This window comes from Salvelinus fontinalis, chromosome 39, assembly GCF_029448725.1.
Source record: "Salvelinus fontinalis isolate EN_2023a chromosome 39, ASM2944872v1, whole genome shotgun sequence".
Classification (NCBI taxonomy): Eukaryota; Metazoa; Chordata; class Actinopteri; order Salmoniformes; family Salmonidae; genus Salvelinus; species Salvelinus fontinalis.
In genome coordinates, this window is record NC_074703.1 from 16,369,261 (window position 1) to 16,382,010 (window position 12,750).

The 12,750-nt window shown below is 39.7% G+C and overlaps 1 protein-coding gene across 3 annotated transcripts; it reads right to left on the reverse strand.

The window, feature by feature from the left end:
• Positions 1 to 8,788: 8,788 nt before the first annotated feature.
• On the reverse strand, positions 8,789 to 12,500 carry LOC129838280 (DNA damage-regulated autophagy modulator protein 1-like). 3 transcript variants are annotated; one of them, XM_055905135.1, is made up of 7 exons: positions 12,103 to 12,498; positions 11,294 to 11,361; positions 10,373 to 10,515; positions 9,802 to 9,979; positions 9,643 to 9,701; positions 9,406 to 9,498; positions 8,789 to 9,309 (listed from the first exon to the last, which is right to left on the reverse strand). In XM_055905135.1, exons 1-7 carry the CDS (start codon positions 12,231 to 12,233, stop codon positions 9,265 to 9,267), a joined length of 717 nt encoding a protein of 238 aa, XP_055761110.1. In that variant the 5' UTR covers positions 12,234 to 12,498; the 3' UTR covers positions 8,789 to 9,264. The 3 variants fall into 3 exon arrangements, with proteins under 3 accessions (XP_055761110.1, XP_055761109.1, XP_055761111.1); XM_055905134.1 differs by having other exon boundaries at positions 9,406 to 9,701; positions 12,103 to 12,500; XM_055905136.1 differs by lacking the exon at positions 11,294 to 11,361 and having other exon boundaries at positions 9,406 to 9,701; positions 12,103 to 12,182.
• Between the last annotated feature and the right edge of the window lie 250 nt (positions 12,501 to 12,750).

Genomic DNA, 12,750 nt, shown 5'->3' on the forward strand with positions numbered 1-12,750 from the left:
ACTACATGATTCCATATGTGTTATTTCATAGTTCTGATGTCTTCACTATTATTCTACAATGTAGAAAATAGTAAAAAATAAAGACAAACCCTTGAATGAGTAGGTGTGTCCAAACTTTTGACTGGTAGTGTAGGTAATCACTGAAACGTTTTATATGCATTTTCTATAATCATTGTCTAGCCTACCTTGTAACAAGTGTAATTGACTAGTCTGGCTAGGTTCACCAAGTGTCCAGTAGAGGGCGCCGCTATTCCAGGAATCCACTGAGGTGGATTTGACATTTTGTTGCAGACTGTGAGGATGACCTATTGCTTAATGAAATATGTTGCGATGTAAACTGGCATTAAAAGTTTAGAGCGAGAAAGTGTAGGCTATATAGAAATAATTAGGCTTAAATTGTATAAACATTCAACTAAATAATGAGGATTTCCATTATCTTAATATAGGTGTAAATTACATCTCACATTCCAGTGTTCGAATTTGTAGCCAAAACAAGACTGCATGGGATTTCTGTTAACGTGACTCTGTGCAGCCAATGGCACTGTAGGTATAATGCTGGTAGCCACTTGTGGATTTGACAGCTCTAATGCACTTCTACCTCCGACACCACCAAAACAGCCTAAATGTGGATGTCGGCTAAAGCGGACCTGATTGACTAAAGCCCTTAATCTGATCTTGCTTTCCTGTCAATTTTGTAACACATGCTATCTTCCCATGCTAGGCCTAGCCTTTATAGACATTCAGGTCAACAATAGAGATATTTTCATTGTCATGTTATAAACTGGGCTAGCTTATATCAACACCATTTTCAACCTGGTCTCAGAGCATTTCCTAGACTCTGAGACACTCCTTTTAGTATGATATGATAGGTTTCGTGGTTACTTTTTTTTTTATTTGTTGTTTTATTTTTTTATTTTTTTATCCCATTTTCGTGGTATCCAATCGCTAGTAATTACTACCTTGTCTCATCGCTACAACTCCCGTACGGGCTCGGGAGAGACGAAGGTCGAAAGCCATGCGTCCTCCGAAGCACAACCCAACCAGCCGTACTGCTTCTTAACACAGCGCGCCTCCAACCCGGAAGCCAGCCGCACCAATGTGTCGGAGGAAACACCGTGTACCTGGCCCCCTTGGTTGGCGCGCACTGCGCCCGGCCCGCCACAGGAGTCGCTGGAGCGAGATGAGACAAGGATATCCCTACCGGCCAAACACTCCCTACCCCGGACGACGCTGCGTCGCCCCACGGACCTCCCGGTCGCGGCCGGCTGCGACAGAGCCTGGGCGCGAACCCAGAGACTCTGGTGGAGGAGTTAGCACTGCGATGCAGTGCCCTAGACCACTGCGCCACCCGGGAGGCCCCACAGATGGTTACTTAAGGCAATACTGAAAGTAGGGTCAGGCGTATAACGCAACAGTCTTTGCTGTTGCGCTAACAACTTTAGCTACTTTTCAACCACTTACTACTTTTTAGCTACTTTAGTGTAGCATACACTTCAAATATTTATTTTGTGATTTTGTGGTTTTGTTGTAAATCGAAGAGAAGGCAACATGTAGTAAATTAATAATATGAAAGGAGCTTCTTGGAGTTAGTCAGACCTAAACACAGACTATTAGGATAGGCTGTCAGGTTTTGGCCAGGACTGTTCTGGTTTTTATCACTAGATGTCCCCATTGCACCTTTTTTGTACCTTTTGTTTTTTCCTTGCTCTCTTATTGTTTGCACCTGTATGTCGTTCCCTTGTTAGTATTTAAACCCTGTGTGTTCCTCAGTTCTTTGCTCAGTGTTTGTACGTTAGCACCCAGCCCTGCTGTTAACTTTTTCTCTTGTTGGAGTTTCTAGAGGTTCTCTGGTATTGTTCTTGTTTATTTTGGATTAGTCTTTTGAGGTTTGTTTTTTTCCCTTGCTGTTCTTACCACTTTGTGGATTTTCTTTGTATTTTGGAAGATATCTATTTTTGTCTCTTGGCTTTTGTTTTGGACGTTGTGGATTTATATTTTTGCCGGAAGATCTTTCCTTTGATTAAACCACCGTCTCTAGTACTGCTGTGTCTGCCTCATCTTCTGGGGTCTGCTGATTATTAGTGACTTTCTCACACCGGGTCCTGACATAGGCCTAATATAGAGCAATAGTAATGGTGTCTTTTTGTAAGCACTAACTCCACCATGGTTCGTTGGACAAAGTCTATGTGAAAATGAATCATGGTTTTCTAGGGTTTTTGGATAAACACAGGAAATAAGGTCTGTGGTAAAAGGATATATTTTATTCTATGAGATCATTTTCTTCAACTAACACCACTTTTGTGAATTGCTAGGCATTTATCTAAAATGTTATGTTAACTGACTGATATTATCTCATAGAACATTTATTTGTTTATTTTGGGGCGTTTATCCCAGAACCCTATTCTTTCCCCATTCATTTTCGCTGAACGAAACAGAGGTAATTAATTTGCGGTTTTTAGGACTACAAACTGGCGAGCTCTATACAGACATATTAGTCACTACAATGAATATAGGCAAAACTATACTGAACAAAAATATAAACGCAACATGTAAAGTGTCGGTCCCATGTTTCATGAGCTGAAATGAAAGATCCCTGTAATTTTCCATACACACGAACAGCTTATTTCTCTCAAATTTTTGGCACAAATTTGTTTACATCCCTGTTAGTGAGCACTTTGTCCTTTGCCAAGATAATCCATCCACCTGACAGGTGTGGCATATCAAGAAGCTGATTAAACAGCATGGTCATTACACAGGTGCACCTTGTGCTGGGGACAATAAAAGGTAATTCTAAAATGTGCAGTTTTGTCACACAACACAATGACACAGATGTCTCAAGTTTTGAGGGAGCGTGCAATTGGCATGCTGACTGCAGGAATGTCCACCAGATCTGTTGCCAGATAATTGAATGTTAATTTCTCTACCATAAGCAGCCTCTAACACAGTTTTAGAGCATTTGGCCTCACAACCGCAGACCACGAGTAACCACACCAGCCCTCCACATCCGGCTTCTTCACCTGTGGGATCATCTGAGACCAGCCACACGGACATCTGATGAAACTGAGGAGTATTTCTGTCTCTAATAAGGCCCTTATGTGGGGAAAAACTATTCTGATTGGCTGGGCCTGACTCCCCAGTGGGTGGGCCTATGCCCTCCCAGGTCCACCCATGGCTTTGCCCCTGCCCAGTCATGTCAAATCCATAGATTAGGGCCTAATGAATTTATTTCCATTGAATGATTTCCTTATATGAACTGTGACTCAGTAAAATCATTGAAATTGTTACACGTTGAGTTTATATCTTTGTTCAATGTACTCAATTGCACAATATTTTATAATCATCTACCTCGTCACATTAAGCTATTTCACTCGAGGACCATCAGTGGAGTAGCTCAAAGATAAGAAAGGATCTAGCCCTGAATGAGATTCGAATCTAGCCCACCTCTAACACCATGGGGTAGACCACTTTAGTGGATCCCTGCAACCTCTCCGGGCTAGCAGTAGGCTAGTTGGTAAATTACTACTATTTGACAACATCATGAGAGACAAACTTTGACTTTTACGACATCTGAATACAAAGTTACATGTTATATAATCCTACTTTTTTTCAGTGAAAGTACATAGATGTATGTTATTTAATGGATGGGCAAAACCATGTAATTTTGTCACGCCTGCTCCAGTCCCCCATACCTGCTTCTCATCTCCGGCGTCGGTCCTTACAAATTTGGTCATAAAATCGAAAACCCTTTTGAATGTTGTATGATGTCAGTAGCCTATTTAAAGAAACATTATGCAACAATATACAGCGCTCAACTGGGGAAAACGAAACGGATGTATTTTCGTCCCTACAATGCGTAAGATTTATGTTAATAATTGCAGCTTTTGGTGAGTGCAAATATAGAAACATAATTTCCATTACCCACACTGATTTAAATAAAATACAAACTATTAGGCAACTGTTAATAATCATATAAGGGAAGATAACATCCACATCATGCTTGAACAATGCAATTAGATAGGAAACAATGAAAGTACTGGAGAACCATATGACAACAAAAGTTGGTAAAAAAGCATATTCCCTCCATGAACCGAAACATCTTGTTAACAATATGGAAAAGTTACCACGCAGACAGACTGATCTAGCCCAAAGGCTGGCAGATGGCGATATTGAGTTGTTTCATATTAAATAAGACTAAGGTAAAATGGGTAAGATGAAACGACTCAAGGTTGCCATCTGCTGGCCTTTGGGCTAAGACCGACCTTGAGTGCAATTTAGGAAGAAAAAATAAGATGCAGAAAACTGACAGGTAAAATCCCTCATGCCAGTATTCCTCAGAGTTGAGATTTGAAGGAGGAATGTCATTTATGGGCCACCTAAAAGTGACTTCTCTTTCTGTAGGCTAAACTAAACTGTAATCTTGCAGTCACATGGTCTAGACAAGATGGAATTTCAGTCATGTTGAGTGTGTGTGTAGGCAGCAGTTGGGCCTATATGGGTTGGGCGGGACCTCTTCATGTAATTACCACGTGGCAGAAAATAAGACACACATAGCCGTACATACCATGGCCATACACACACTCTTAGAAAAAAGGGTTCCATCATGGTTCTTCAGCTGTCCCCATAGGAGAACCATTTTTCATTCCAGGTAGAAAACTTGTTGGTTCAAGGTAAAACCCTTTTGGGTTCCATGTAGAACCCTTTGTGGAAAGGGTTCTATATGGAATCCAAAGAGTTCTACCTAGAACCAAAAAGGTTCTACCTGGAACCAAGGATTCTGCTATGGGGACAGCCGAAGAACCCTTTTAGTTTCTAGATAGCACTTTTTTTTCTAAGAGTACACACACACACACAAATACACAGACACAGCCATTAATTCCATAACACACACAAAACACCGGCATATGCCCATGGGGTGGCCCACTGTTGTCCGGATTAGGGGAGGGTTTGGCCGGCAGGGATGTCCTTGTCCCATTGCGCACTAGCGACTCCTGTGGCGGGCCGGGTGCAGTGCACGCTGACACAGTCGCCAAGTGCATGGTGTTTCCTCCGACATGTTGGTGTGGCTGGTTTCCGGGTTAAGTGGGCATTTTATCAAGAAGCAGTGCGGCTTGGTTGAGTTGTGTTTCGGAGGACGCACAGCTCTCGACCTTCACCTCTCCCGAGTCCGTATGGGAGTTGCAGCAATGAGACAAGACTGTAGATATCAATTGGATACCACGAAATTGGGGAGAAAAAGGGGGGGGAAAAGCCTTAGCACCAACGCCTGAACCAAAACACGTTCTTTCTTTCTATTCTAAATTAATTTTGCTTTATTCATTTCATAGGTTTGTCTAATCTGAGTGGTGAGGCTGAGGGTCATCACTATTTGGGCTGTTCCACCAACTGGGTGCCTTTTGTGAAGTGTAGCTTGGCCGAAAAAAAACTTTGATTTTACCTCATTTTAACATTCTGTCATAAAGAGCACATGTTTAACACATTTTCAGTTTTCCCTCCCCACATAAACCACTCCCAGACAGTCCTAGCAAAGAGAAATTAAGAAATTGCTCTTTTATAAGAAGCTATTTATTTATTTATTTTTGACTACCATAGCAAGGTACTTCATTGTTACCCAGAAATTATTGCATTGCACCTTTAATTAACTCAGGAACCACACCTGTGTGGAAGCACCTACATTGTATTCGTCATTTACTCAAGTGTTTCGTTTATTTAGGTAGATAGAGGTCTATACAACATTTAAGTTTATCGTACATCGTAATAAAAAAAAAAAAGAGTTGAAGAGTCTTATGGACTTGTCAAATAGCTGTCATGTACCGTAACCATTATTACTCTCCTGGTGGCAACCACTGCTAAAGCAGTTGATTAACCGCAGGTTCGACCCCCCTCACTGCTGGTCCACGAATATGTGACAAAGTGGATGATCATAATGCATATAAAACGTTGCAAGTGTAGACCTACAGATCAGTGGCGGTCAGGCTACTTCATGATACTCAAAATTTCCCTATACCCATCATGAGGTTGCTACAACCTAGCCTATGAATGGCAGTTTACAACGTAGATGACACATGGACATACAGTAACATTCAATACTGCCTTGCACACTCTTGCCTGCATCTAGCTGATATAAGGTGTAATCATTAGTCCAATAGTTGCGAACGAGAGTTTCTATTGGACAAATTCAGTTATGTTAATCCCTGTTTTGTTCCATTTGTTTCCGTTTAAGAAACGTTTTTCAACAGAATCGGTGGAATGATCACACCCCTGATCACGCATAAACACAGTTAATTTTCATAGCAGCCACGTTGTATTCCTTCTGGCATCTATGCGCGCTCCTCCTCTCACCTCTTCCCTTCGCTTGTGGACTTCAATGCACAACACATCAGCTGTATGTGACCGGGCAAAATAACTTTCCAAGCCAAACCGTGACACACAGCCTACATCATTGTCATATTAGTTTAAGTAACGCCATAGTAAGCATAGCTAATATAACTAATGCCTTAGTAAACCCGCTACAATCATGCAGTAACGTTACATTGTACAGTCAGTAAGCAGTTACACCGGCGGGCCCTGGTGTCAATAAATTTGTGAAAACCAAAAGCTTAACTTGACTTGGAAGAGTTCCAGTGTTATAGCCAGCTAGCTGTTTGAGCAGGGTGTTTCAGTAGGTTAAACTATCTAGCTGCATTTGCCAGCTAAGTAAGGGGAACTTAAACTGAAAAAAAAGTATGAAATCGCTTTCTCTATTTCTCTCTTGCTTCTCCTTCATTTTGGAAGAAATTAATTTGTTAAAATCTGTTCAACTATTGTCTTTCTCTCTCTTTGAGTCAAGTACTCACTACATTTTATGCATTGCAGTGCTAGCTAGCTGTAGCTTATGCTTTCAGTACTAGATTTATTATGTGATCCTTTGATTGGGTGGACAACATGTCAGTTCATGCTGCAAGAGCTCTGATAGGTTGGAGGACGTCCCCCGGAAGTTGTCATAATTCATGTGTAAGTCTATGGAATGGAGGGAGAACCATGAACCCCCTAGGTTTTGTATTGAAGTCAATATACCCAGAGGAGGACGGAAGATAGCTGTCCTCTGGTTACACCATGGTGCTACCCTACAGAGTGCTGTTGAGGATACTGTAGACCTTCTTTGCAAAATAGTGTTTTATTTAATGATTTGGTGACGTGATTATATTTAGTATAGTTTTATCTAAAAATTATACATTTTTCAAATGTCCTCCTCTGAGGAGCCTCCACTGCTACATATGTATCTAATATAGCCTATACCAGGGGTGCAACTTTGGTTTTAGAAGTGGAGGGGGACATAATTATATATTGTTTCTTATCCAGTTGGATAAACACTCCAAACACCTTAGCCGCCCGCACGGAGGCGTCCGCATGGTCCTAAAGCACACCGTTGCCTCATTTTGTATCACATTCCAATTACAAAACTGTGAGGGACAAAAATGCAATTTCAGAATGTGGGGGAGACATGCCCCCCCCCGTCCCCCCGTCCCCAGTGAAATTCACTCCACTGGCCTATACTAAATTAGTGATGATTATGTATGTAGCAGTGCCAGTAGCCTATGTGTCGGTCTGCATTTTTACATTGAAATCCTAGTTTTCACAAATAGCCTACCGCAAACATTGTCGGATTGAAGTATACCATACAAAGTTACATATGCATTAATAGGTTATATAGCATAAGGAGAACACTATCTGATGTGAATGAATGTAGGCTATAGCTATATTATTGAGTTCCTATAGGACATAAAATGCTAACCAGAGAGTTAGATGACTTTTTCAAATATAAATAATTCACAATCTGATACTGATACAGTCAAGTGTCTTCCTACATTAATTTAAGACTGTAGCGTGGGCTCAAGTCTGGACTCATGATAAACTTATTTAAAATAACTGCAATACTGCCGTCTGTAGGATGATAACGAGAGTGCAAACTACAATCATACTGTACACTTTGTTATGTTCTCCCTCCTCCAATCAAATAACGCATATGTGACAAAGTAGATGATTATAAAAATACATATAAAATATTGTAGGCCTACATATGTGTACACGTCCATGTAATATAGTCCACGTAATATAGTCCATGTAATATAGCTTATGTAATATGATCATTAGGCCATAGCAGTATGTTTGTCTGCAAGGCTGAAGAAAGAGGTATCTCCTTATTAAATTAATTAATAATCTTTCTTTTCAAGCTGTAGGCTACGTCCGTTTTCAACACACTAACACAGTAAATGTAAAGCTACATTTCAACTGTGGACAAAAACTCGAGTGAGATTTGAACCCATGCCAGAAATCTACACAGAGAGCAATTTGACCAGTCAGTCAAACACTCGTGATGTAGTTTCTTTGATTATCAGTAAGCGCTGTTGTACTACAGTTAAGTACGCTTCCATGAACAAGTGTTGGAACACGTCCAACTACATCAACGATTTGAATTGGCTGATAGGGAATGTCCTACAGGTAATTATCACAGCCACCTGGTGAGGTCAGCATAGTGCAAAATGTGCAAACTTACTGTATGTAATGGGAACAGCTAATATGTAGCCTTTGATCACTTGCCACTATGTCAGGGATTTTAATTGGCTGATGCTTAAACTTAACCTTGAACTTAAACTTTTTCTAATGTTCACAAGTATGGCCTGTAGTGTTTATGCAGTTTAGCCTGAAAAATAAATAACACATTTTGCTTAAAGATATGTGGCCGTCATTTTATTCAAACACTGTTTGGGTTTTGTGTTTGGAACAGAAATACGTCACACATAGCCCTGTATGTATTTTGAGTTACTTTATTACAATGGTATACCATAGATATGCCTCCTCAATACCCTGAGAAACAAGAGTTTTTCTTGAGCCAAAAAAACTAGAAAAATATTTATATAGTAGTATCAAACGATTAACCTTGGAGTAGGTAAGAGTACATACAGCCTCTATCCATTTACTGGTGATGGGTGGAATTAAGTTTCTATATTAACTTGATCTTGTTTGCGCAATACTGACCTTTGTCCCACCAGATGATGAACAATGTGTTAACTCTTTCATTAACCCAACAACTTCTCTAATTGCTGGTCACAGGATATGTTTGTTTTGTGGTTAACCGTTAAGACTGGGGTTATGTTGCAATGGATACCGTATGAAGAAATACATCATACCATTCAGATAATCTCATATACATTTGCTTTATAAAAGTAGAAAAAATACACTTGATTTTGTAAATATTCAGATTAAAAGGTTCAAATAAATGCTTCATCAGGAATAGTCCACAAACTGTGTTCTCAGCTGCAGAGTAAACTTCTGTAAGAAACAAGACAAAGAGAAATAACTCAAATAAAGGAGAAGAAAAGGAGAATCATTCCCACCACAATGACAGAGCAGTGACTGAAAACTCACTTTAAAGTCGTGGATGTAGGTGAAGAAGAAGAAGATGAAGCTGAAGGCCACGATCCACTCACTCACAGCACTCACCAGATGGAACACATTGTCCTGTAATGACAGGGAGAGTCGGATAGAGACTGATATTGACACGTATAGCTTCTCTGGCCTATCAAGCCTATATGGATCCAGAATATCGTCCATCTTGGTTGTTACGTGAGTGGTGTTCTTGGTAAACATGTGCTCATACTGTACCTCGTCTTCTGTTTTTCTATGCAGTGTGGTTTGTGTCACAAAGACAGCACAGACAACAGCTGGATGGTAAATGAAGGAGATATTTTCTTTTATAAAACAATGATCATTCATGATTAAAATCATTTAGACACCAGGGGTTACTATTGTTTTCAAGGATACTGGGGAAAACTGCCAGGAAGGCGATAGTTGCAATTCCTGTGCGCACATGGCACAAGGCCATGGAACACCCATAGGGGAAGGCCTTATAGGATATAATGGACTGGAGGATGGTGTACAACACACCAGAAACGAAGAAGAGTAATGCACCTGCATCATGAACTGCCGTAATCGTTGTCTCCTGGGGAAAAAGAACACGCCAGAGAGATCATGTATGGAATATCACAATGTCACTTAATGGTACAAAACCCCTCCATCTTCACACTAAAGGGGTGACAACCCACTGGGCAAAAAACTGGTTGAATCAATGTTGTTTCCATATCATTTTAACAAAGAGATTCAACGTGATGATATTGAATAAACAAGGAAAACTGATTGGATTTCACCCAACTTTTATCTTAAATCCAATTACATCCTACTGGGCACACACTGGTTGAATCAACGTTTAATAGGCTAATTGAATTGACGTCTGTGCCGTGACATTCTTTGTTGAATTGACGTTAATTGACAACTCAGCCAAATGTGAATCAAAACTAGTTGTTGAACTGACGCTTGTGCCTTCGTGGCAACCTACCTGGAAAGTAGCGACAAAACACATCCCCAAACAAGAAAGCGTTCCAATCCATAAAGCAGCCTGGTTCAGCACTAGGGGCACACCACCTGCCTTCTCATTGAGCTTCTCCACATACTTGTATCTGGCATACATGGTGGCCATACCTGTAGAGGATTTGGTATGGCACATGGAGTGAATGTTTTTATTAGCACTTTTCACATTTAGACAGTATTCGCTCACAGTAGACTATTGTAGGCCTATGTGAAACCTGCTGCAATATTTATTTATTTGCACCTTAAAACAGAGGTAAAAAAGAAAGACAAATATAGTGAAGTGAAATGTAATACTCAGTCAAATGCAATATCATATCATTTATCCCAGCCCTGTCTAACCATGCATTTCTGCTTTCATTCTCTAAAAAATGGGAAGTGTGAATAAAGCTCTTGGCATTGTCTCTGACCCGGAAAACCCCATGGAGTTTCTCACAGGGATTGTTCACCCAAATTACAAAATAACAAAATAACCCTGTAAGCAGTCTATGGAGAAGGTATGACAGCAAATTATGCTTTGGTTTAGTTTCCCTAGCACGGTTTCCACATGCTAACGTTTTAGCATTTGTAGCACAAATACCATTTAAATCATGGGACCAATATCAGTATTTTTTTTGTCCAAATCATCCAAAAGTTTCTAAAATGAAGTGTGAAGCTCAACAAAGTCACATAGAGGATTTGAACATGATGCATGAAAAAATGCTAACATCGTCCCATGACATTAGCATGTAGAAACATTGCCAGGGAAACTAAACCAAAGCATGGATTGCTGTCATATATGGTTCATAGGCTGCTTACAGGGTAAGGAAACCAAATATATAATTTGTGTGAACTATCCCTTTACACTAAGACAAAAAGCTCTTTCATGGTTTTAGTGTCTTTCTGTGCTCACTTGCAAATGCAGTGATGACCGTCATCAAGCCAAAGATACAGCTCTCTGGGGGTTTAGCCCCAGTGTCACTAAAGAAAGAATAGTTCAGGGTTAATGTGTGTATTAATGCCATGTCTGGAAGAAATTTTAAATCATCTGGATTTAATTTTAAGAATACATTATATTAAAAATCATTATACACATTAAATAATAACAGAACAGAAAGTGATACAATTTGTTATTTCATGAAATCAAAAAATGTAATCAAAGCAAAATCATACCATTGGCATAATCTATTAACCAAATAGATAATTGCATTTCAAATGTAAAACCATACCAGTTGATGACAAACAAATAATTAAGGTACATCTACGGAACATATTACTCAATAGAGGGCTTTAATTGTTTGAATAGAGCGCTAATTACTTAAACCCTTATTAATTATCTATGCCTATTAATGTTGAGTTTGCATATGTGTTAAATATCTATCTGCTCAATAAACAAGCTGTTTAAATGTTATGTGAGGACACACACCGGACATTAAGTAGTTCACAGGCCCCTACACTGTAGACGACACAGCTGGGAACTGGGTACCAGCCAAGTACAGCGTGGTGGGGAAAACGAAACTGATTTATTTTTGTTGCAAGAATGCGATATGATTTCCGTTAATATCGCCGGTTTCGATGAGTGGAGATAAAGAAAGATTATTTCCAATACCCACACTGATTTAAACAATAAGAATTAAATGCTATTATCACGGTTTAATGAAGAACGGCAAGTTCGTGGAAAATAAAAATGCTCAGGCTGCTGATAAATAATCATAATCTTACCTTATATACGGGAAGATAACATCCACATCATGCTCGAACAATGCAATTAGGTAGGAAACAATAAACGTGCTAGATGACCAGATTACCAAAAAAAATGGTAAAAAGCATATTCCCTCCATGAACCAAAGCATTTTGTCAGCAATAAGGAAAAGTTACCACGCAGACAGACCGTCCTTGGTGCAATTAACAAAGAATAAATACGATGCAGAATACTGACAGGTAAAATCCCTCTGTCAATATTCCTCAGAGTTGAGATTTGAAGTAGGATTATAATTTGGCTAATCGGCCACCTAAAAAGTGACATCTCTTACTGAAAACTATACCGTAAACTGTTATTTTGCAGTCACGTGGTCTAGACAGTATTGAATTTCAGTCATGTTGAGTGTGGGCTGACTTCGGTACCTCGACCGATCATTTCCGCATGTAACAGAAACTCAGACGCAAAGCTTTACATAAAATGTCTACGCATCCTGTTCTGAACCAAAATGTATTTCTTTCTTTCTAAATTAATCTTTCTTTCTAACTTCATTGTTTATTATTGTTTATTATTCATTCTAATCTGAGTGGGTAGGCCTGCAGAGGGATGCATCCATTCTACACTGAGTATACAAAACATTAAGGACACCTGTTTCCATGACATAGACTGAC

What these genes read in the sequence shown, in the direction of transcription:
- LOC129838280 (XM_055905134.1), bottom strand. Translation starts at nt 12,233, where the DNA reads ATGCTTTGGTTCATGGAGGGAATATGCTTTTTACCATTTTTTTTGGTA. An exon ending in GGTCATCACTGCATTTGCAA is followed by an intron (nt 10,516 to 11,293) that starts GTGAGCACAGAA and finishes AATCCTCTACAG; the next exon opens with GTATGGCCACCATGTATGCC. An exon ending in CTTCCTGGCAGTTTTCCCCA is followed by an intron (nt 9,702 to 9,801) that starts GTATCCTTGAAA and finishes TTTACCATCCAG; the next exon opens with CTGTTGTCTGTGCTGTCTTT.